This window comes from Gymnoscopelus braueri (assembly GCF_963280865.1).
Source record: "Gymnoscopelus braueri genome assembly, chromosome: 14".
Classification (NCBI taxonomy): Eukaryota; Metazoa; Chordata; class Actinopteri; order Myctophiformes; family Myctophidae; genus Gymnoscopelus; species Gymnoscopelus braueri.
In genome coordinates this window covers 53,551,682-53,577,702 of record NC_137619.1, presented here as the reverse complement: position 1 = coordinate 53,577,702, position 26,021 = coordinate 53,551,682, and the positions used below count along the sequence as shown (strand labels likewise).

Here is a 26,021-nt window from a genome sequence, read left to right as displayed (position 1 = left end):
ATAATATTATATCTTATCTTCATATAATTGGTCATCGTTAATGCTCATTATAATATTATATTATATCTTATCTTCATATTATTGGTCATGCTTAATGCTCATTATAATATTATATTGTATCTTATCTTCATATTATTGGTCATCATTAATGCTCATTATGATATTATATTATATCTTATCTTCATATTATTGGTCATCATTAATGCTCATTATAATATTATATTATATCTTGGCTTCATATAATTGATCATCATTAATGCTCATATAATATTATATTATAATATAGCAGTATATGTCCTGCTTGGTGAGTAATGACCTTTGACCTCCTGGTGTGTAATGACCTTTGACGTCCTGTTGTGTAATGACATTTGACCTCCATGAGTTGCTCGAAAAAGTTGCAAAATTAACCATTTCAGCACCATAGAGCACTGTTTCCCAAACAGTGGGTCGGGACCCATTTGTGGGTCGCGGACAGATTTGTATGGGTCACAACTAAGTAAATATTCCTGTATGTTTTGTTTGCTACATTTAGTTTTTAATTATTATTTCAGAAGATTAAAAAAGATCTACATTTAAAAATATATATTGCTTGTATAAATAAATTAAAAAATGAATTTAGAAAAAATATATAAAAATGTAAGAATTAGTGAAAATAGCTATTGTACTGCTATGTTATTGCTATTGTATTGCTATGTTATGTTGATTGATCGCGTAACGTAAGTCATATCAAAGTAGGGTGACGCCGACGTAGTATCTAAGCTAAAAGGTGTAAAAACATAAATAAATATGTAGACCGCCTATTATTATTTCAGGTTATTTCAAGAGGTTATTCAACTCTCTCCAACTGTCTTTCAATCGCACGTCATTTGCGGCATGCACGACTGACAGCTTGCACTACCTGCCTACCTGCCCCCCCCCCCTTCTTGGAGGGCCTACCATGACGTTTCCAGGCCTTCCCCACAAAGACATTCTGCGTCCGCCACTGCTTCATGGGGTGTGTAATTTATAGAAAATACGTATTTTTTTGGGTGAACTATTCCTTTAAGTCCTGGCCTATAGAACTGATGTGTCTGTAATAAGTTATCACCTGATCTAGCTGGTTCTCTGTCAAAACCATGTGCAGGACGTCTCTTACTGATTTAGGGATCATGTTTTCTGACTTGCTGATGTTATGTAATGCAGCCGTGTCTTTGTCCTTGGACTCAATTCTAATTGTATTACAAACTAGTTTATTCATGGACAGATTGTTATGGGTATAATATTACTCTTCTTGGATTTAAAGGTAGGGTAAGTGATTTGCTTTGGTTAAAATAAGTGTTAAATAGCTCTATATTCTGATAGTACTCATTGCTATACAGTATTAGGAGTCTCCTTGTCTCTCCAGCTCTTTATTAAACAGAAAATGCATTTTCGTTTCAGTTTCATTTCCAATTTTATCTAATCAGGATAGAGAACTCAATCAGGATACAGATTAAACAAGTGAAATTGGAAGTGATGACACTAAGAAATGAGCAGGCAAAATTGGAACTGGAACTGGTACTTTCTCCTGATTGGCTGAGATTTTGACAGTCTACCGAAAAATGTATTTTCTGTTTATTAAAGAGCTGGAGAGACAGGGAGACATCTGTTACTGAGAAAACACTCTATAGCAATGATTACTATCAGAATATAGTATTTTAACCTTTTAACAAAATACTTTTTGTTTTAACCAAAAAATATCACTTACCCTACCTTTAAGTTATGTGCAATAATAATGCAGGAGGGGTTGATGTTCACAGATCTGGTTTATCTTGTAATAACGTAGCAGCCCATAGATTTAACCCATTCAAACCAGGAAAACATCTGTGTGTCATGTTAGATTTTAACTATATTTTATACTTTTAACCATTCAAAAATAGCACCTAAAAAAAAAAAACGTAATCCAGTGGTTCCCAAACTGGGGGTCCCCAGATGATTATCTTAATAGAGCACTGAAGTCCTGACGTCACTGCCGCTGGAGGGCGCTGTTCTGCTGGTTCGTGGCTTTATTTTTTATGTTGAAATCCTCATTGGGGAATCTTAGATCGCCTCATATAAGAACTTTGTTCAAAAAATAAACACACCACCCCAGCGATTTTACTCATATGGATATGAAGTATCGACTGAAATGTACACATTTACCCAAAGAGTAACACAATATACGCTAGAAACGAGTCAAACGACCCAAAGACTACATTTCCCATGAATGCGGCTGCTGTAGGGAACAGTGATTTCAGACCCGGAAGAAGTAGTTCTTAAGACTTTTAAGGCAGAATTAATTCCATTTTTGCCATAAACGGGCTGTATCAAATATTAATGAATATCATAAACGATGCAGAGCCACCCCCTGATAGAAACGTACCCTAACCTAACCCTAACACTAACAGGGTGGTGTGTTTATGTTTGGAACACAGTTCTTATATGATGTGATCTAAGATTCCCCAAAGGGGATTTCAACACAAAGAAATAAAGCCACGAACCAGCGGAACAGCGCCCTCTAGAACAGCGCCCTCTAGAACAGCGCCCTCTAGCGGCAGTGACGTCAGACTTCGGTGCTCTATGTGCAACATTGTTTTCTCTCTCAACAGTAAACAAACCAACATACAGTATAAGTGTATACAGGGTATCTGTCTGTACATTTATAAAGAGACAATTTAATGACTTTTAAGACCTTTTTAATACCAAATTGGTAATGTCAAAAATGACGTAAGAAAGCGGCAAACATTATACAAATAGCCCATCTACAAGCAGCTTGTGAGCTTTATCTGGAACCGAGTCTAACTAAATGTAATGACTACAATTCCAAGTGCTTGTCAGGGTGGGGGGTCCCCAGCTCAAATATGAATATGTTGGGGGTCCCCAGTTCAAATATGATTATTTTGGGGGGTCCTCAGTTCAAATATGAATATTTTGGGGGGTCCCCAGTTCAAATATGATTATTTTGGGGGGTCCCCACCTCAAATGTGAATATGTTGGGGGTCCCCAGTTCAAATATGATTATTTTGGGGGGTCCCAAGTTCAAATAGGAATATTCTGGGGGGTCTCCAGTTCAAATAGGAATATTTTGGGGGTCCCCAGTTTAAATATGATCATTTTGGGGGGTCACGGCCTGAAAAATGGGAACCCTTGCCGTAATCTATAATAGACCAGTAGTCCAAAACCTGAAACAGTTTTAATTACATGTTTATTACATTTTTAATTACATTACACATTGTAATTGATGACAACAATCTTAAATTACATTCTCTAATTTTGTGTCTTATACATTTTTTTACTTGTGTAAAAGTAGCAATACCACAGTATAAAAATATTACGTATTACTAGTAAAAGTACTGTATTGAGCATTTGACTTAACCGTACAATACACGCAATACAATGAATCCATTGGAACAACTAAACATCTTTCTGACATTTCCTGAAAAGTTATAGTTTTGGACAAACAAGGTTTCCACCTGACAGTGACACTTATCTTCCTACATCAGGGGTCTTCAACGGGGGGTCCTCAAAGTTACTACAGGGGGGGCTGCTAAATCTTTGTGTGATCGAAACATTATGTCTTTTTTACCACTTGAACCCCAGCATCCTCCATATTCTAGAGAACATTCGCGAAAATAGCAGATCTACAAGCTCACAGTGCGTTTTTTTCGAGGTTTGGTGTAGAAAGGGAAAAAAGAGCAGACCAAGTAAAGAGCCAAAGGTTAAAGTTTACAAGTATTGAGGGTTTAAGTGGTTAAATGTCTGAAAATACACATTAACATGAATCCAACATATTAATAGAAAAAGATAATGTGTAAACAAACAAACAAACAAACAAACAAACAAACAGACAAAAACAAATACATTTACACACTGATGACAGTGTCTGTCAAACAAGTCTATGAAGCTATCTATGAAATCTATGAAAAAGTTTAATATGTGACACAATTCTATACAATATGTAGTGGGGGTCCCTGCTTCATCTCTCTCTCAGCTAAGGGGTCCCTGCTTCATCTCTCTCTCAGCTAAGGGGTCCCTGCTTCATCTCTCTCTCAGCTAAGAAGTCCCTGCTTCATCTCTCTCAGTAAGGGGTCCTTGCTTCATCTCTCTCTCAGTTAAGGGGTCCTTGCTTCATCTCTCTCTCAGCTAAGGGGTCCCTGCTTCATCTCTCTCTCAGTTAAGGGGTCCTTGCTTCATCTCTCTCTCAGCTAAGGGGTCCTTTGGTCTGAAAAACCTTGAAAGACCCCTGATCTACATCATAACAGCGGCCTGCGGCCACGTGACGTTAGGGATCGCCAAGGGCAACCGTCTGTCACACGAGGGTAGTGTCTTCTCTTGACCAATCACATCCCATCCCTCCTCCACAGGCCCCTCCTCCACAGGCCCCTCCTCCTCCCCCTCGCTCCGTACGCAATCCGAGACGAAGTACACGCCCACAGACCCGTCCCGGAAGCCGACAAACACACACAGCCGCCGTGCACGCGCACACATACACAGCACCAGGAGCGTGGAGGGGTTCTTACACAGATGCACCCTCCCCACCCGCTTCCCGTCCGCCAGTCGCACCGCCGTGAGGACGGGAGCAGCGTGCAGCGAACACACGCAGACGCCGCCGTCCGAAGGGGTCGAGACGTAGACGGCGTAACGTCCCGTATCGTCCAGGCGGGCGAGGCAGATGGGACCGTCGGCCCTGACCAAACACAGCCTGCCACGGGATAGGTCCAGCAGGGAGATGACATCATCACCAGTGGACGACAACAGCAGCGTGAAGCTTCCATCGGAGGACGCCTGGAAGACGTCGGGCGGTCGGGGGAACGACGACGCGGCGGGCAGCCGGAACTGAACGCACACCGTCTCCTCGGCCACCTTCCAGGTGTAGAGGGCGCCAGAGGCCGTCAGCACCAACACGAAGTCCGGGTGCTCCACCAGGGTGCTGAACGCCACAACCACCGGGCGCTCCGAGCTAGCTTCCGCCGTGCGATCCGAGCTAGCTTCTGCCGCGCACGAGAAACGCTTGCTGACGGAGCCCGACCATAGGCCGACCGCCAGGAGGTCGCTCCCTTGTAGACCAATCAGGTACGTGCTCTCAGGTGACACCTGGGCGTCAACCAACTGTAGGTGGATGTGACAGACCACGCCCCCGTTTAGCAGCTTCCAGACACGAGACAGACCCGCCTCACACCTGGACAGACTCGTCTCACACCCGGACACACCCGTCTCACCACACAGACTCACCCCAAACAGGCTGTTCGGGGTGATCAGGACATCGGAGGCTCGACTGCCGGCGATACGGAGCAAGTTGCTTCCCGTCTCTAGTTGCCAAACGTAGATATCTCGCCCTGCCAGCGTGACCAGGCGGCGGCCGTCGGGAGAGAGGCGGAGCTTCGCCACCGGCCCGTCGTGCAGGAAGTGAGCGTGCGGCGCCGTTGCCCGCCAGCGCCACGCCCACACCGCGTCCGAGCCGTCCGTCACGTAGAACCTCCCCCCCGTCTTCCTCTCCACGGCCATCTCCCGCACCGCCAACGCCATTTTGGGGGCTGCGCCCGCCGCCTCGATGAGCTCAGAGTCCCACATGGCGAGGCGACGGCGACCGCCGCCCCCGTCCCGACTGACGGACACGACGTGAGAGTCCGTTTTGAGGAGAGCGAGAGGCGGCCGCACGTCAGAGGAACCCGTGTCCAGGGAGAGAACGCACCGTCCGGAGCCGATGCTCCACACCAGGACCAGCGGGCAGGAGCTCAGCGAGGCCAGGAAGAGGAGGCCGTCCCGGGCCAGGAGCGCCTGGGAGAAGGCTCTCCCTCCTGGAGCCGAGAAGCTCTCCCACAGCTCCCACTCGCTGGCGTCCCACAGAACCACCCGGTGGTCTTCACAGACCAACAGAGTGCTTGTTTCCTCTGAGAAGTCCACCTTGAGGACCATGCTGCTTCTCCTTCTGGTTCCACTTCTCTCACTCAAACATTCTGTCACCAGACCGGTTGATTGTGTTAAACATTCTGTCACCAGACCAGGTGACTGTGTTAAACATTCTGTCACAAGACCAGGTGATTGTGTTAAACATTCTGTCTCCAGACCGGGCGACTGTGTTAAACATTCTTTCACCAGACCGGGCGACCGCGTCGCCACATTCCACACGGTTATGTTCCCTGTGACGTCAACGCACACCATAACTCCTCCCTCTTCTTCTTCTTCACGGAGGAAGACCGAGGTGATCGCTGTGCGGTTTGGGTTTGAACAGCTGCCGACCAGAGTCCTGCTGTCGGTGTCGAATACAGACACCGTTCCGTTCTCCTGCCCGCAGTACGCCCAGCGGCCATCGGAGGAGCAAGCCACGCTGGTCACCGAGCTCTGACAGTGGACGTGTGTCAGCGGCTCGTCGAGGCCGTCGCACATGCTCACGGCGCTCCGGTCGCTCCACCAAACGCATAATTTACCTCTGCGCACCACAAACCCCTCGACCGTGTTCAACGTGCATCCGTCTGACTCTGACTCTGACGCCTCTGTTGTCAGAGAGTCTTTAACTTCCTGAAACGTCTGCAGGCCTCCTGTCACGTCCCACAAGAACAGCTTACCGCCATCGGCCGACAGCAAGACGAATCGCCCGCTGCTCTTTACACTCGTAAGCGTCAGTTTGTTCTCCTGACGTCTCAGAGACAGCTCCTCCACCTCGCCACACGGGCCGTTCCACAGCCACGCAGAACCGTCCCTCCTAACGCCCACCACACTCGCACATTCTGTAGAACCACCACTCCTAACCCCTACCACACTCCCACATTCTGTGGAACCACCACTCCTAACGCCCACCACACTCCCACATTCTGTACCAACCACTGCTTTGACTAAACATTCCCCACATTGTGTACCAACCACTGCTTTGACTAAGCCTTCCCCACATTGTGTACCAGCCTCTGCTCTGAATAAACCTTCCCCACATTGTGTACCAGCCTCTGCTCTGAGTAAACCTTCCCTCCTGGCTCCATGGTGGACTAACCGCTGGACGGAGGGGATGGTGGAAGGAGCAGCACACAGCGCTACACCCATCCTCCCCTCGCCTCTCCTCCTCCTCCTGCTTTGCACCACCTGTGTGACGTAGGCGTCTAGTGCAGGGCAGACAGACAGGTGAGGGCAGACAGACAGGTAGGGCAGCAGTCTGCTCTCCATCACCACGCTGAGCTCCAGAGGGTTTCTCTGCAGGAGGCAGGCGGAGGTCCTCAGGATGCCCGCCAGCAGCGCTCTCTCTCTGGGTACAGAGCGTCTGGGAAACCCTTCCTCCCATTCCTCCCCTCCTCCCTCCTCCAGCATGGCGAGCAGATCGTTGAGCAGCCCCGCCCGGAGCATGGCCTCGTGGAACTCCAGTGACAGCATCAGGCCGCTCAGTAGCTCCTCCCACCTGCAGAGAGAGAGATCAACCAGGTGCTCAATGGAGATGCAAACGTTGAGTTAAAAACTTAGATTTGGTGCTTCTAGGATCAACGGGATCCAAAACCTGAAAAAGAGGAAATAAGATCTGATCACTCAAACAATAACGGAGGAGAGGGGGTAAAATCTATGTACTTTAATTATGTCTAAGACATTTTAAAAGCCATGTTTTGACCAGAACTGGTCTTCATCAGGGCAATTATGATGAAAACCAGTTCTGGTCGAGACATGTTGGCTTTATTAATTTTGTAGACATGATTAAAGTACTTTATTTCACACCCTCTCCTCCGTTATTGTTTGAGAGCTCGGATCTTTCCATTTTTTCAAGCTCCTCCCACCTGTTGCTCTCTCGCAGGTGATAGGGCAATTCCAGGAATTTCCTCAAGTCAACGGGAGAGGACGTTGATGATGGATCTACGGAGGTGAAGAAGAAGGGCCGCCGCCTCTCGTCAGCGTCCGTGGGCGTGGCCTGGCCGGCCCACTGGGGGGCAGCAGCGAGCGGTGGCGGCTTCCATCGGCTACTGAAGTATTCGGCCATGTTGGAGTGGATGCGCCTCCTGGCCTCGGGGACGGACAGGTACCTCCTCCTCAACACCAGGAGGAAGTGTGAGTTCACCCAGAAGAACACTCTCACCCCCAACAGTGTCCTCCTGAGGAGAAACACCTCCTGAAGGTCCTGGAGGAGAAGCTCCACGGCCACCTCTGGCACCCCGCTCCCACAGGGAGGGAACTACAATAGAAAAAAATGTATTTAAAAAAAAGATAACTAACTTAAAGGGATAACTGAAATCATAGAGAAAATGTCCAATATTTCAAAAGTGCTTTTTTAATCAAACTATGATAAAAAAAAAATCAAACTAGAAAAAGTGCTCCTCGGAGCACAGGTCTCCGCCAGGTCAGGTAGGTTATTGTGGGGCAGCAATGAGCAGGATGGAATATGAAAAATCGGACGGAACCATCTTGACCACTTGACTATAGAGATAATGGGTACCGATTTGCATGATGTTTGGACAAAATTTGTAGGAGTAATATAAAAAAGAAAAGAGTTGCAAAAATTGGCCTCCTGGTGGTGCTATAATAGGGTGGCATTTGTTCTTCAACGTAGTGCGAATGTGCGTGCAAAGTGTCACCGCAAGCGGACGCTGCGTTCATGATTTGTGGCATTTTGTTCAAAACGGGCCACTCTTGCTTTAGATGTCAATTTTAGCCAATCAGGATGAAATATGAAAAATTAAAAAATCCATCTTGATCACATGACTATAGAGATCATGTGTACCGATTTGGGTGAAATTTGGATACATTGTGAAGGCTTAAAGGTTCTATGACATTCATTTTCACTTTTTTTATTTTTTATGTTTTTTGGGGGGTTTTATGACCTCAATTACACCCAAAAAATCTGAACTTTGAACATTCAGTGGATTTTCTGTGGTCTGGGGTTTTCTGAATAATTAGGCTGAAAAGTAATCTGAGCTTGGCCCTTCGGCAGTGAGGTCACAGCCGATTAATCCCGCCCACTCTCCTCCTCGCCCCTCCCCTCCCCTATCCTTTCCTTTGGGGGGGCGGAGCAGAGGCGATGATTGACAGGCAAAATCCCTCACCAGCGACACCCGCAGGTAAAGATTTCTTTTTTCATTGCAGTTGAAAAGGCTTTAGAAATGTGAGAGAAAAACACCTGCCATGAATCAATGGTGTGGAATTTTTTGTTAAAACTTTCTATACACGTTTGAAGGACCATGACAAAGACTTTTAATGTGTGGTAAAACTGAACGTCATGAAACCTTTAATATCAAAAAATTTGTTTTACATAAGTTGGCCTCCTGGTGGCGCTATGAAAGGCAAATGTGAAAAATGCAGGGTAGATGTTTTTCCTTGGCCTCTAGGGAGTGTGCGTGCAATGTTTCACGCAGATCGGTGCAGTTATAGTTAAAAATGCAAATCGGCCTTTTAGAGCGCCACCATGAGGCTGATTTAAAAATGTTCAAGTGGCATTTCTTCCTCGGCCTAGTGGGAATGTGCGTGTGAAATCTCATGGAAATCGCAAGCTGCGTTCATGATTTGAGGCATTTTGTTGAAAACGGAACAATCCTGCAAACTTTGGAAGCCAACCTTAGCCAATCAGGATGGAATATGGAAAATTGGACAGAGCCATGTTGATCACATGACTATAGAGATACTGTGTACTGATTTGTGTGATGTCTGGATAAAATCTGTAGGAGTACTGTGAAAAAATGTCTTTTGCAAAAAGCGGCCTCCTGGTGGCGCTATAACAGGCCCATTTGAAAAGTTTGGGGCAGAGGTTCTGCTCTGGCATCCAGGGAGTGTGTGTGCACAGTTTCGCTGCGATCAAGCCAACGGTGCCAGAGATTAGCTGTACACAAAATGACAGAATGACGGACGGACGGACGGACACACACACACACACACACACACACACACACACACACACACACACGGACGGACGGACGGACGGACAGACAGACAGGGGGTAAAACATACTCTCGCCATGCGTTTCGGCCTGGTGGAGATAATAAAAAACCTTGGACAACAGTTCCTGGTCCATGGTGGCTCCAGAGGGAGGGGTGTCACCCTGGGGGTCCCTGGCTCCAGAGGAAGGGGTGTCACCGTGGGGGTCCCTGGCTCCAGAGGGAGGGGTATCACCGTGGGGGTCCCTGGTGGGTCCAGAGGGAGGAGGGGTGTAGCACAGCAGGTCAGTGAGCTCAGCCTCAGTAAGGCCAGTCCTGCTCAGTGAGATGTAGGAGACGCAGAGAGACACCAGACTGGATCCATGTCTCTGTTCCAGATGATCCAACAGACCTGAGATGGAGTCATGAACTCCTTCTGGAAGATATGATGGAGTCACCTCTACTGCTGATGGTGGTGGGGAGAGAGAGAGAGAGAGAGAGAGAGAGAGAGAGAGAGAATTAATATGATAGATGGATTCTTTATTTAGTACTAGTGAGAAATGGTCACCGAGTTATGGCCATTTTAAATGTTAACACAGCAATGTAGTCTTTTTTTGTGTGACTATTGTCATGGCAGTCCTCTGAACACGGTTTGTGTTCGGATTGCAGCAGCGGTGTGCCTTGCAGGTCCGCACGTTATGTTTGTGCTAGACTGTTAACAAAAGTTATGTGTCTCTTTATTGTAAAATAAATAAAATTAAATAAGTGGTACCAGAGCTCCAGAGTTTGGCATGTGCGTGCAGGAGGCGGGCGTACAGCGGAACAGGAAATGACATCACAGCCTGGTTGATGAGCGCCTGCTGTCCGGACGACACCGTCCGTCCTGAGCGCAGCAACATGGCCGCCAACATCCTCACTTCCTGTTTCCTGTCCAAACAACCCATCTCCATGGAGACCAGACCCCTGCTCTCCTCACATCCTGAAAACCCAACAACAAACACACTCTGAAACGTTTGAGGTGGGGGTCCACCGCTAAATATATATACATGTGGGGGTCCTTAACATGAAAAGCTTTGAGAAACACCGATATATAGCATACAGAGATTTTGGAATAGTTGTCTGGCTACGTGAGACTAATACCATAGTAACATTAACATGCTGTCAGCAGAAACCTATATAATAGTAACTCCATATTTCAACCTTTTAGATATGTATTTTCATTTTCTACTTCATCATACAATAGTGTTGCACAAAAGTAGAGACATTTGCAGATTTACAAGCTTACAAAGCGGTGCGCTCATAGACTGTAAAAAAAATAAAATGGACACAGTGACGTCATTGGTTTCTACAGAGCTGTTTTGAAGCCTGTTTCTCATCGTTTTCAAATCTGCCTTCTTTCTATTATATCATTTTATCATCACTTTATCATTAATTTGAAAATTATGGGACCGTAATTTACTAAACGCATAGCATGATGATTTAAAAAAAGACTTTAAACTAGTGAGTGAAAACATAAAGTGTTTATGAAAAGGTTTACTAAGGTAATAAAATCAAGTGTAATGTTCGTCCGACGAAAAGAGAGCTGAGCCAGAAGGCAAAGCTCTCGGTCTACCGAGCAATCTTCGTTCCTACTCTCACCTATGGTCATGAAGTGTGGGTCATGACCGAAATAATAAGGTTGCGGGTACAAGCGGCCAAAATGAGTTTTCTCAGACGGGTGGCTGGCATCTCCCTTACAGATAGTATATAATGTATTGCGACCAGAGAAGGTGAAATATCTGCTGGGCCATTAATAGGAACAGCAGGCTGAACGAGAACCCGGAAGTGAACTTGGTTGTGCTGTGACACGTTGTGAGCTTTGAAGATCGGTTATGTTCAGCTAAAGCTTTCCCCACAATACTGATGCTGGGGTTTAAGTGGTTAAAAGCTCACCTTCTGACGTACCAGGAGACGTGCTGCTGCTGTTGCATTGTGGGTAGTGTAGTCGGATGGCGTGTAGAAGACGTGTCCGTCTGGAGCTGACGGCCAGGATGAGTCTGACATGGGGGGGGATAGGCGAGGGGAGGCAGGAAACCATGTGGAGCCCAGAGTCTGTGAGCTGATCCATTCCATCTAGGATCAACACTATGGGCTGATGAAAAACAACCACATAATGAACAATAAACAAAACATTCTAGTTAAAGGTAGGGTCAGTGATATGTTTTGGTTCAAACAAAAAAGTGTTTAGTTAAAAGATTAAAGCATTATATTGTGATAGTAATCATTGCTATAAAGTGTTTGTTCAGTAACAATGATTACTATCACAATATAGAGCTATTTAACACTGTTACTGAACAAACATTCTATTTCAATGATTACTATCACAATATAGAGCCATTTAACACTTAATTTAACAAATATATCACATACTTTACTTTAACTGATATAAAAACAAAAAAAGACAAAACTACACTAACCCTGGTGGAAGAGGGGAGGAGCCTGAGGATGAGGAGCAGATGTTCTGTGAGATCAGACACACTGAGGTCGGGGTTCAGATACTCGGGGTCAGAGGTTGTAAGGTCAGAGGTCAACGGTGGTGTGTAAGCCTGAGCGATGTGGTAACACAGACTGGACAGCAGGTGTCTGGGCGACGGGTTGATTGACATGTTGAGAAAATACGGAAAGACCACCGGATATGTGTCACCACCAAGCCACGCCCTGACCTGAGAGAGAGAGAGAGAGAGAGAGAGAGAGAGAGAGAGAGACAGACAGACAGACAGACAGAGACGGTATTAAAAACTGCGATATCTGGATGATGGATGATATGGTGGCATACTCGTCCACTTGGGCGGAACATATCCAGACCGTCTATGAAATGAGGTGGGTCAGGGACATGTGCGCACGATTGCGTCAAAGGTGCAGGTGATTCTGGACTTTCCAGTACCCCAGAGTAAATGCGATCTTCGCCGTTATTTAGGAATGGCCGGGTATTATCGCGGATTCTCCAGGAATGTTGCCGAGGTAGTAGCGCCGTTCACAAGTCTGGTTAGTCCTAAAACTCTGTTTAGTTGGTCCCCTTGTTGTCAGGTGGCATTTGAGTGTGCTAAAGCTCTTCTGTGCAGCGTGCCTGTCCTTGCAGCCCGGATTTCTCGCGACCTTTCAAAGGTCCCCCCCCCCCCGACATCTGTCGTTTACATTTTCTTTTTCTGTGAGATTAGTAAAAACACTGGCGGTGGCTGATTAATTAATTAATTACAATTTACAATTTAGGTATTTAGTAGACGCTCTTAATCCAGAGCTTCTGGCAGTGAATGCATTAACACATTGACTGCCATTGACGTCTATAGAAGTCATTTCAAATCTGTCTGTGTTCTGGGACTTTTGCTACTTAGTCAGGTTCATGAGCTCCGGCACTTAATAATTTACAAACTGAAGCACTGTGTGTACATAGTGTGTACATAGTGTGTACATAATATTGTGTACATAGTGTGTACATAGTGTGTACATAACATAGTGTACCTAGTGTGTACCTAGTGTGTACATAGTGTGTACATAATAGTGTACATAGTGTGTACAAAATTTAGTGTACATGGTGTGTACATAGTGTGAACACAGTGTGTACATAGTGTGTATATAGTGTGTACATAATATAGTGTACCTGTTGAGCACAGTGTGAGAGTAGCACAGTTTTTCCGCTGCACGGCCCTCCTGTCACCACTAGAGGGCAGTGTGGCTCCTTCTGCTGCACATAGGTTTTGATCTACAGTGGAAGAGAGAGAGGAAGGGAGGAAAAAAAGAAAGAAAGAAAGAAAGAAAGAAAGTTGTATTGATTAGTGCTATTAACCCATTCAATCCGGGAACGCATCTGTGTCATTTTAGATTTCTTTGGCTATTGAAAAATAGCAGATCTACAAGCTCATAGCGCGGCACCGAGTGCTGCGCTATGAGCTTGTAGATCTGCTATTTTTTTAATAGTCGTGAAGATTTGTGCAAATCTTTGAATATATATATATTTGTAAGCGAACATTTGTAACTCAAATCGGTGCTTCTGGGGGGTCCCTGGGACAACATATTTTGAGATGGGGGTCCACGACCAAATACATATAATTGTGGGGGTCCTTGACATGAAATCGTTGGAGAACCACTGATATTATAGCAACATACGTTTTTCTTCTTTTTTTTAAACGGTTAGGATTTAGAAGACATTTGTAGAATATATTATTCAAAGATTTGCACAAATTTTCACGATTTTTCAAAAATAGCCGATCTACAGGCTCCGCGCCCAATGAAACCTATAAAACGACACAGATGCGTTTTCCCTGATTGAATGGGTTAACTGTTGCAACTTAAACAGCCAATGAGAAGCCAAGGATCTGACCTGCTGCTCCTCTGGTCTAGTGATGTCATAAAGGTGCGACAGCAGGCGGCACAGCTCCTCCTGTTCGCCCCGCTCCGCGGCGATGACATCATCCAGACGAGACACTGCGTGACGATTGGTGGACGGCGCGATGCCGTCCACCAATCGCAGCAGGTCAGAGTACGCCTGTTGACACAGCGCCTGGGCGTAGCTCCGCCTCCTGGCGGCAGTGTAACCGTGGCGACCGTCGCAGCACGCCGTGGCGGTGGTGTAGACCAGCGCCCGCCGCCGACAGGAAGTGACCACACCCGGTAGGAAGTGGTCACACAGCTGAGACATGAGGTCATCGAGGTCACCAGGCTGTGAGGTCAGCGGCGTCGAAATGTAGAGCGAAGTATTTCTTTACTACAAATATGCTTTAATAAAGAGTACTGATCCTACAGCTCTGTGATTGGTTAAAGTATTAATTCATTCAATCAATCAATCAATTGTGAACCTGTTCTATTGCTTTCCCCGCTATCTTCTCCCTCTTCTGATTGGATGGTTTAAGTCCCTCCCCTTCTGCCTGGCCTTTCTCATTAGTGATCTTGTGGACGTAGACCAGGCAGCGTGTGATGATGTCATCAGGGGGCCGGTCCTCCAGAGTGATGATGTCACCAGGGGGGCGGGTCTCCAGAGCGAAGCGCAGCTCAACATCTAGAGCTGGAGGGAGGAAGTGAAACACGAAGTAAAACTATAAAAACGAATGTGCTGCGGTCAAGAAATGACATGAACACACGCACGCACGCACACGCACACACACACACACACACACACACACACACACACACACACACACACACACACACACACACAAACCTGATCTGTAGAACCTCTGGGCTCTCTCTGATGTCATCAGACCTTCGTGGACACACTGACTGACTGCTGTCAGAAACACGTCAATCACTTCCTGATCCTCGTCCTCAGACAGAAGAAGAAGAAGAAGAAGAAGAAGAAGAAGAAGAAGACATTTAAAGCAGTGGTTCTCAAAGTGTGGTCCGGGGACCCCCAGGGGTCCTTGGGGGGGGGGGGTTCCAGGGGGTCCTAAGAAAAATGAGTTAAATAGCTTCAACAACTTTAACCCCACAGTATATATATCAACTGCTTGAAGATCTACAAGCTCATAACATGTTGCTGTGTGATGCGGTGTGAGCTTGTAGATCGGCTATTGTGTACTAATTGAATGGATAACTTTGACCCTAATATAGACTCAGTGTAAACATCATTTATAATATTATCAATACAGTAAAATACTGGAGCTATTATTCATATGGTCTCTGTAGGGTGTAATATATATATATGCATGTGTGACCATGTGTGACCGCGAAAATGTTCGGTTTGTGGTTTGGTTTGGTTTGGTTCGGTTCGGTTCCCGGTTATTCCCCTTTTATTTCCGTTTTTTATTACTTTAATTCGGTACAAAAAATGTACTCCATGAAGTGTAGATGTGTGGCAAAAAGGAAACGTTGCAGGGGGGGGGCTTATTTATTTTGTATCAATCAATTATCATCAACATTGGCCATCATCTTCAGTTTCAAAGTGTTTTATTTATAAAGTAGCTTAAGTAAGTTTTCACTATAAACCCCTTTGTTTCAGAGGACATATAGGCCCCTATTCTAGGTTTAATTTGAACAAACCACTAATTACGGAATTAGGACTAGGCAAGAGAAGTTTCCCCGCAAATTTTTGTATTCTGTGGCACCCCTCTCACCCGCCAAACACCTGAGCTACCCCTTACATTATGCATAGGTGTGGTTTGGGCGTTACAATGATAAAACCAATCACCGTACCAGAAGCCATTGCCTGAAAGAAGACTGCACTAGCCGTCATCTCCGATCCAATATATGCTCTAGCCTATCTCCCTGTCTGCACTGTTGCCTGGTCTGATTATTATAAGCTGCATTGGGCTTGTTTTCCTTCTTTTTTTTCATTTTATCCAAATACATTTTTATATTAATTTGTAGCCTATTGTGTTCACAATAAGCTTGTCATATTAGTCAGATCCGGAATAGTATATGAAAGCCATTTAAAATATTTATACTATTGGTACACACCGGCTGCTCCCAAATAATTAATTACATCATGTTGCGACAACGCTCCTACGTGGTACACAGACAAACAGTAGCACATGGGTATAATAAATTGGACAGTTTTAGGAAAGCTCTATAGCCTATGTACTCACGTATTTCCACCATTCTAATGGATTCCAGGGGTGTGTAAACATCTCTGAAGTAGCTTCATAGTTTCCTCTGAAGTGACGCAGTTAAAGTTAACTTACATCCATATTGTCCCCGTTATCTTCCATCATCCACCTTTGTTCAGTAATCCCGAACAGAGCTACAGTTTACATCAATCACAGCCTCTCAAACCCAGACACATTGCTGCGATGCGTATGTGCGTCGCCTACCTACCCAAAATAACAGACATACAAGCTATCAACGGCGCTGCGTCATGTCGACAGCTTACAGATCTGTTATTTTGGACAGCATAAACAATGAGGCGCACGCGCGCCACGGAGCAGCCTAACACTAAACCAAAAACATTACATTACGTGGTCAACAACATACTAGACATGTAACTTGCTTGGAGCTTTTAATGCAGTGGTTCTCAACCTGTGGGTCGAGACCACAATGGAGCACCCAACGCCTGGCGAGCTTGTAGATCTGCTATTTTCACAATATTTATCTGTGGAACCGAGTCAAACAAAATGGGGGGGTCCCCAGTTCAAATATGGTTATTTTGGGGGGTCATGAACGTAGCGTTTACGTGGGGAATATAATAATAATATAATATATATAATATATAATATAATATTCACCCGCAACATGGGTTTAACGAGACAGCAGCCAAAATGAAAATCACACTAGATGATCCGATCATCTTATAAAAAATGTAAGTGCTTAAGATTTTAGCCCAAACCCAACGGGACCCGACCCGGCCTGTCGGCACCGGCTGGGCCGGGTCTACGTTTTTTTTACATCCAAATAAATTCATATATTAATTAATTTGTAGCGTATTGTGTTCACAATAAGCAACTTGTCATATTAGTCAGATCCCCAAGAGTATATGAAAGCCATTTAAAATAGTTATATATTCTTACACAGCTGATGCCAAATAATTAATCAACAGGGCAGCACAACGCAAAAGTAGGTCAAATCAATCAGCTGTCTTGTCATGAGGGCAGCAGCAGAGAGCCCCCTTTAAAGTTTAAACCATAACATGACATATAGAATGGATCTTCAGACTATTGAGCTTTCTTCATGTCTTTTTCACCTCAAAGTAAATGTTGGATTATTTCTTCAAATGAGAGCACAGGCAGCGGGCAGTAGAAGGTAACATTGGATGTGATTTCTCCATCGCAAAAATGATTATGGTTATTCTATGAAACATATATTTCATAGAATAACCATAATCATTTTTAAAATGGTTATCAGAATCAGAATCAGAATCAGTTTTATTGTCACATCACAGGTTTACAAGGTAAAAAAGTGGGTGAAATTCGTTTTTTGTACATCGTTCCCATCGCAACGTTAATTTCCATAGAAAGAAGAGGGGGGGAGGGGGGGGAGAAGAAGGGTGGTGGGGGGCAAGTGGGAAGGAGATCAAAACAAGAGAGCAACAGAAGGCCAGACAAGTTATCTACCTATTTACAAAGTACCTGAGATAATAAAAACTAAGGTGCCTGAGCATAGCAGCAATGTATGTATACTGTGCATGTTATACTTATACTGTGCATGATATACATATGGACGTTAAGGTGCTTAGAGAAAAAAGAGCACAATAAAAAGACAAAAAAAAAGTCAGTGCGTTATACATGGGATTAAGGTGCAAAAGGTCAGTGCGTGTCCACCTAGGGTGGACTGACCTAGTATAATTATGGGGCAGTGTATATATTTATATAGCCCTATTTGCTCCAAGCTGTTTTTTAAATAAAATATAGACTGTTGGAATAGGGTAGAATGACTCCTGTTCTTAACAAATTACCAAGATTTAATGAGAAATAAGGCTTCTTTCGAAAAATGACTGACGGGCTGGGCTGGGCCTAATTTGTCAATTATTAGTCGAGCTGGGCTGAAATATTTAGGGGATATGAAAGCTCTAGTTAGTAGTTTGAAGTGCTCATGTGGCCTTATAGTTGCTTCTTTTTGTTTTCATAGACCTGTGGTTGCTTATTTCTCGCCAAGGCTGGCAACACGCCTCATGGTCCAACGCACAAAGCCATTGCAGTGTCTGTGTGTACTTGGCGGGTGGTTTTAGAAACCGGCGGGTGGTTTTAGAATCCACTACCCCCCCCCCCAAAGCCGTACCCATGTGTGTCTGCAGAATGGCAATGTGGGGGATATAGCAACAACACGCCCACGGGCACACCTCCATGCGCAAATGCCGGTGTCGGCATAATGGGTGACGGGTAGAGCAGGTGCTAGAATAACCTATTGGGGCGGCGCAGCTCCATTATCAGTATTTAACGTGGTTTAGGGGGGAGGGAAAGTGCTCCAGAATAGGGCCCATAGACTATTAGACGCTAATAACAAATATAATGCAGCTGAGAAACTTTGGTCAACCTCATTATGTACTTGCATAATACATGGTCTTTTGGTCGCAAAAAAACTAGTCTACTTTGGATCTGATGGATAGGGTTCTGTGCAGACTGCAGTCCATTTGGAAACACTTGGACCTAGCCCTGGTCCAGAACGTTAGTGAGTTCTCTCTAACTCACTAACGCTCTGGACCAGGGCTAACATGGACCCTACCTGGTCGTAGTGTTGTCTGTTGCTCCTGACATTATCAGAATGGCAGCAGCTAAATCCTTTGATCTCTGATGACCGCAACATTCTCTGTGTCCTCCTCTTCAATACCTTCGGTTTTGGTCAAACTTTCTGTTTCTTTTTCCTCGGTAGCTTTCACTGTTTTAAAATACTTGCTTAAATCTGTACACTTTGCAGCTTTTGCACAGACAGCTCTTGTATCCTCTCATTATGTTTTTGAGCTCCTGATTATTTTATTTCCCCAAATTCGACTTGTAAACAAGCCAGTGAATGGGTGTGATGGAATGCAAGAACGCCTTGTCCCAAAACAGGCTCGCCCCAGGTATATCCGGCGGGCTCGGTCGGCGAAAAAAATGGGGGGGAGTGTGTTTTGGGACTGCGTTTCTCGTCAATGCGAGGGTGTTTTAGGATGACGGTTCAACCGTCATCCTAAAACACCCTCACCCCGGGTCTAATCCAGCGGCCACGGTCCGCGAAAAAAATGGGGCAGTGTGTTTTAGGACGAGCGTTCCGTTTTCCACCCGGTTGCTGTTTTTTTTTTTTGAGAGAGAGGGGGGAAAAGCTTCTGAAATGGCAAGTGTGGCGTGTTAAGAGGTTAAATTGCGTGACTCTCACTCTTAAAGGGTGAGACTTGGCAGCTCTGCTTTTGCCATCCCGGTCATAATTAACTGGAAACCCAAAGTGGCTCCAAACGCCAGATCTGCTGGATAGTGGAGGGTCTTCTATTTCTGGTCTATCGGCATTAGCCATTATTGCAACAGTTTAACTTTACAGTGTAGTATTCAGCGAGTCTTCTCTTAAGGCAGCTTTCGGTTCGTAGCGCGTACCGAACCGAGACCCTCGTATCGAACGGTTCAATACGAATACATGTATCGTTGCAGGCTTAATATATATATATATATATATATATATATATATATATATATGTGCGAATAAAGCAAAAATGAAGCATTAACCGAGTCTGAGTCCTGTCCATCGTCATTGGAGTGTGCTGTCCCTTTCCTAAGAGAAGCAGTGGGAAGGTTTTTATTTATTTTATATATATATATATATATATATATATATATATATATATATATATACAAAATGTGGAGATAAGAGGCTTCTGTCCGACGGCAACGATATAAAATATGTGTATTTAATGAAAAGTATTAACAAGAGCTGGTGACTAAATGAGAACTACTTTGGATCCATTGGAACACATAATAAATAAATACAGGTTAAAGTACAGTATATGGAACCACAGCTTCTTTTTCTTTTCTTTTTTTTAAATAAAAATAATATATTTAGAACATATACCCTAAACAAATATGGACAGCGTCACGCCAATGGTTTCTACAGACCGTAAATGAAGCCTATTTTGCAGCGATTTCAAATCCGCCATCTTTCTATATCTGGTTGATATCCGGTCCGAAAGGCAAACGGAAATTAATGCTATTGGCTGCAATCACAGCGAGGGCGGGTCTTCACTCGGTAGAACCAGTAGAAACCCTAGAAACATTCCCTACTTTATCATCAATTTAAAAATAAATGGGACCATAATTTACCAAAGCACATATCATGATGATTGAAAGAAGACTTTAAAATAGCGACTGGAAGCATAGTACTTAGTAAGTTACCTGTGCTGTGATTGGCTGCGGCAGGCAGTAGGAAGTTACCTGGGTTGTGATTGGCTGCTGCAGGCAGTAGGAAGTTACCTGGGTTGTGATTGGCTGCTGCAGGCAGTAGGAAGGAGGGACAGCGTTCTCATCTCTCACGTATCTCCTCTCCAGCTTCTGGGTCCTAAAGCCCGCCATCTGCAGCACCTCCAGGAACATGTGGAACTGTGCCACCTCCACACAGCCTGGCAGACTGGCACTTCCATACTGAGGACCTACCAGGGCCTGCAGCGCCCCCACGTGGACACAGAGAGAACAACATGATGACCTACAGAGCCTATAGCGCCCCCATGTGGACACAGAGAGAACAACATGATGACCTACAGAGCCTATGGCGCCCCCATGTGGACACAAAGAGAACAGCATGATGACCTACAGAGCCTATAGCGCCCCCATGTGGACACAGAGAGTACAACATAAGACTATTGTTTACAAATAGGTAGGGTCCAGAATTGTTATTGTTTACCCATTGGTGTAAAGTAATTAAGTACATGTACTCAAGTACTGTGATTAAGTACAATGTTGAGGTATTTTTTACTTTACTGGAGTATTTCCAATTTTCAGTACTTTTACTTCTATTACACTACATCTCGGATCCAAATATTGTTCTTTTATTCCACTACAATTATTTGAAAACTTTAGTTACTAGTTACTTTGTAGATTTAGATTATTATTATTATTAAACATACATTAACCACTTCAGCCCTATATATACTAAGGCTATTTGAAAATAGCAGATCTACAAGGTCACAACGTGACGCAAAGCAACACATTGTGAGCTTGTAGATCTGCTATTTTCCAAATATTTCTATACATTTTGAAAACTTAATGGGGCATTTCTACATAATGAGTACTTTCATTTTTGGTACTTTAAGTACATATTGATGCTAATACTTTTGTACTTCTACTCAAGCAAATTTTGAATATCAAACTTTTACTTGTAACTGAGTATTTTTACATTGTAGTATTGATACTTTTACTTAAGTAATAAATGTGAGTATTTCTTTACCAGTAGGAAGGGTCCAGTATTGTTGTCTCTACATCGCTGTATCAGCTGCAGTCTGAGGTTCTGATCAGGCCAATGGTTCCGATTACTGGATTCATACGGATCAATTACCTGTAAAACACACACACACACACACACACACACACACACACACACACACACACACACACACACACACACACACACACACACACACACACACACACACAAAGCAAGAGAATAAGGAAGCGCTGCCTGGGTTCAATCACAGTAGCTCAAAACAGGTGCTCTTCAGTGGAACAGGTATAGGAATAGAAGCAAAGGAAACCAACGTTCTGCTTGTGGTGAGGCAGACTAAGGAAAAAATACTGAGGCACTCCGTCTTCAGGTGAAAAAATATAGGGGTTTATTTTGGCAGATAGCAAGGCAACAGCTGACCGACGCGTTTCGACACTTAGGTCTTAAACAGGGTCTCAAGTCTTCACCTGAAGACGGAGTGCCTCAGTATTTTTTCCTTAGTCTGCCTCACCACAAGCAGAACACACACACACACACACACACACACACACACACACACACACACACACACACACACACACACACACACACAATAGATCCAAACACTTGAGTACAATTTTTAGGTATTTGTACTTTACTTGAGTATTTCCAATTTACAATACTTTTACTTCTATCTCAGAGACAAATATTGTACGTTTACTCCACTATTATTTATTTTATTACTTTAGTTACTAGTTACTTTGTAGATTTAGATTATATCACACAACATATTTTAACCACTTCAGTCCTATATACATTTAGGCCTTTTGAAAATAGCAGATCTACAAGCTCAAAATGCGACGCATTGTGAGCTTGTACAATGAGTACTTTTACTTTTAGTACTTTAAGTACATTTTGATTTAAATTAGGGCTGGGACTCAATTAAAAAAAAATCCAATTAATTAGAGGCTATGTAATTAATTAATCGAAATGTATTGCATGTTTAATCGCATATCAATATTTCACCTGAGAAGGCATTTCTTTTCAGTTAAAACTGATTTTGGTATATGAGTGATAAGTATATGAGTGATAAGTTTAAGCAACAAAATGTAGTGTTTTTTTTTCAAGGTGGTACTAAAGAGACCAACAGATCAGTGTAAGTTTTACCATAAAGTGCAGCAATTTTAGGAATATATTCAGAGATTCAGGTAGCCTATATAAATTCAAGGACCTTCCGTAAACTCAAGCACAAGTAAAACACAATACTTTCAAGTACATTCCAGAACAGTGTAAACCCTCACCATTAGGAGATATAAAAATAATGTCTTGATTGACCTTATTGTCCAATATCCTGTATGAACAAACCAGACTAACAAAAACAAAACTCTTTGTTGCTTCAAAGGCCATAACATTATCAACAACTTAGTTAGTCCATATTGATTTAAAAATAAAATAAGATAGACCTCTTCCAGTCCAACTTTCCCTCAATATCCTTGGCCAAAATAATAACAGACCACCAGTCTTGGTGCACCGGTATGATAGGTACACCTGAAACTAGTCCAGTGTCAGTGAGAAAGGTTCCGTGGTGCAATTGCGATTAACACATTGCCTGCCAATCGCGTAGATCTACGCAAATACAAAATTTGCCGCAGCGTGCCAATCGCGTAGATCTACGCGAAGTGGTCTTTTCAGTAGTTTCTGTTATATTAGGTCCTCTGGCAGCTTGGGGGTTAATATCTTTCGTGTAGATGACGTAGAAGTTGAAAAAAAACATGATCCGGTCACGTGATCACACAAACACGTTCTTACAAAGGAGTCTAAGCCGCCCGGCCGCGTCTAACATGGTCCGCCATTACAAAGCGAAACAGAGTAAACACATCTGCTGGCTCTAAGAGCCAGGATCAGGCGCGCGTCCCCGTGAGATTAACGCGCACACGCTCGTATGTGCACACGCCCGTGGGTGATGATCTTTTCTCCAGGATGTTGGCGTGCGAAAGCGCTTCATAAACAGCCCGATGATCCGAGGCGAGCAAAAAAAAAACAAGACTGTAAAAGTCTGCAAACTAGTATCTCCCCTCTGTGTCAGAGGAGAGATGGGCCAGTGGGCGACACAAAACAAAAAGCCGATCCGGAGCGCCAGCCCACGATCCTCAACCCTCGAGGAAAACGAACGTGGACCGAATGCACCTCCTCCCCCATCGCCGTCGTCCCTTGACAGACGGAAGAATTGACCGAGTGATTCCGCTGATCCGTGCCAGAGAGCCATGAGAGAGGAGGAGGTGTGTGTGTGTGTGTGTGTGTGTGTGTCCGTGTGTGTGTGTGTGTGTGTGTGTGTGTGTGTGTGTGTGTGTGTGTGTGTGTGTGTGTGTGTGTGTGTGTGTGTGTGTGTGTGTGTGTGTGTGTGTGTGTGTGTGTGTGTGTGTGTGTGTGTGTGTGTGTGTGTGTGTGTGTGTGTGTGTGTGTGTGTGTGCGCGCGCAAATAGCCGATATACAAGCTCATAACCTCTGAGCTTGTAGATAGGCTATTTTCCTAATAGGTTTGATTTGCTGCGTTGACTATTAGTCAACTTTAGTTTGTAACAAAATAAGATATGTACTGCTATCTCTATATAAAACTTTGTTTTCATAGACCTGGCTGCTTATTTCTCTCGCAAAATACCTGCCACCCTTTGGTTTTGACGTCACTGCTAGTTACCAGTGATTCTCAACCTGTGGGTCGGGACCACAACGGAGCTTGTAGATCTGCTATTTTCACAATATTTATCTGTGGAACCGAGTCAAACAAAATGGGGGTTCCCCAGTTCAAATATGATTCTTTTGGGGGGTCACGGCCTGAAAAGGTTGAGAACCACTGCATAGATTTTGAATCAGGTCCATTTGGTTCCATTTGTGTACTTTCAGTTGTAAATGTGAAGTTAGAGAACCACTGTGTGAGAGGGACAGACAGACAGACAGACAGACAGAGGGGAGGAAGAAGAAGAAGAGAGGGCTTGTAGATCTGCTACTTTCACAATATTTATCTGTGGAACTGAGTCAAACAAAGTCCCGGTTCAAATATGATTATTTTTCGGGGTCACGGCCTGAAAAGGTTGAGAACCACTTTATAGATTTTGAATTAGGTTTGTGAAGAGAGACATCTCACTGTGTGAGAGAGAGACAGACAGAGAGACAGACAGACAGAGGGGAGGAAGAGAGGAAGAAGAAGAAGAGAGGGCTTGAAAATCTGCTATTTTCACAATATTTATCTGTGGAACCAGTCAAACAAAATGGGGGTCCCCAGTTCAAATATGATTATTTTGGGGGGTCACGGCCTGAAAAGGTTGAGAACCACTGCAGCATAGATAACTGATTCAGGTCCATTTGGTCCCATTTGTGTTTTGTGCACTCTCACTCAGAGTTGTAAATGTGAAGTTGGAGAACCACTGTGTGAGAGAGACAGACAGACAGAGGGGAGGAAGAAGGAAAAGAGATGGCTTGTAGATCTGCTATTTTCACAATATTTATCTGTGGAACCGAGTCAAACAAAATGGTGGTCCCCAGGTCAAATATGATTATTTTGGGGGGTCACGGCCTGAAAAGGTTGAGATTGAGAACCACTGCATAGATTATTGAACCAGGTCCATTTGGTTGCAAATGTTTTTGTGAACAAAGACCTCTCACTGTGTGAGAGAGAGACAGACAGAGAGAGAGACAGACAGACAGACAGACAGACAGACAGACAGACAGACAGACAGACAGACAGAGGGGAGGAAGAAGAAGAGCGGGCTTGAAAATCTGCTATTTTCACAATATTTATCTGTGGAACCAGTCAAACAAAATGGGGGTCCCCAGTTCAAATATCATTCTTTTGGGGGGTCACACCCTGGCATCCCTTATTTTTATTTATTTATTTTCACAAATTGTCAAAGATGGCATAAAAGAATGGATCTACAAGCTCAGTAAAAGCTTGTAGATCTGCTATTTGTTGCTATGAATACAGGTGTGGCTTGAGATTTTGACTTGCCCATTGGTGTGTCTTGGGCACAAAAGGTTTGAAAACCACTGCAGTATAGAATATTGGACTGGAAAATAAGTGTTCTCATGAAGCTCTCGATGACCGATGTATTGATGTTGCACTTTGAACTTTGAATTATTATTATTTGATGTATATAACTTGAGTTGAAAAACTTTGTTTGAAATGAGCTGAAATAAGCTTTTCACTTGAAAGAGTGAAACAGAGCCATAAATGTCCATTCAAAAGCAGTTTTTATTTTTCATTTTTTTATGAACAAGTATTGTTTACATGACTGATGTCAATGACAGCGCAAAATAAATGTCAAAGACTTGAAATCATTTCATGCATTAAGTGTGTCTTTCACTAAAATGCTCATAACTCTGAATCTAAAGAAAAGGGGCTGTTTTTGGTGAAAACAAGCTGTATTCAACTAC

General features: G+C 44.0%; 1 protein-coding gene across 2 annotated transcripts in view; it reads right to left on the bottom strand.

The window, feature by feature from the left end:
- Nucleotides 1-3,210: 3,210 nt before the first annotated feature.
- LOC308100789 (NACHT and WD repeat domain-containing protein 2) overlaps nucleotides 3,211-26,021 on the bottom strand; it is a 23,880-nt gene continuing 1,069 nt past the window's right edge. The window contains exons 3-14 of one of the 2 annotated variants that reach the window (XM_080449898.1): nucleotides 21,621-21,728; nucleotides 20,573-20,836; nucleotides 15,007-15,109; nucleotides 14,645-14,850; nucleotides 14,170-14,508; nucleotides 13,450-13,551; nucleotides 12,269-12,514; nucleotides 11,745-11,943; nucleotides 10,585-10,791; nucleotides 9,947-10,278; nucleotides 7,749-8,140; nucleotides 3,211-7,381 (exon numbers count right to left, since the gene is read on the bottom strand). In XM_080449898.1, the coding sequence (XP_080306024.1) occupies nucleotides 4,246-7,381; nucleotides 7,749-8,140; nucleotides 9,947-10,278; nucleotides 10,585-10,791; nucleotides 11,745-11,943; nucleotides 12,269-12,514; nucleotides 13,450-13,551; nucleotides 14,170-14,508; nucleotides 14,645-14,850; nucleotides 15,007-15,109; nucleotides 20,573-20,836; nucleotides 21,621-21,728 (5,634 nt within the window). In that variant the 3' untranslated portion in view covers nucleotides 3,211-4,245. The remainder of the gene's footprint in view (nucleotides 7,382-7,748; nucleotides 8,141-9,946; nucleotides 10,279-10,584; nucleotides 10,792-11,744; nucleotides 11,944-12,268; nucleotides 12,515-13,449; nucleotides 13,552-14,169; nucleotides 14,509-14,644; nucleotides 14,851-15,006; nucleotides 15,110-20,572; nucleotides 20,837-21,620; nucleotides 21,729-26,021) is intronic. The other variant, XM_080449899.1, reaches the window with a different exon arrangement.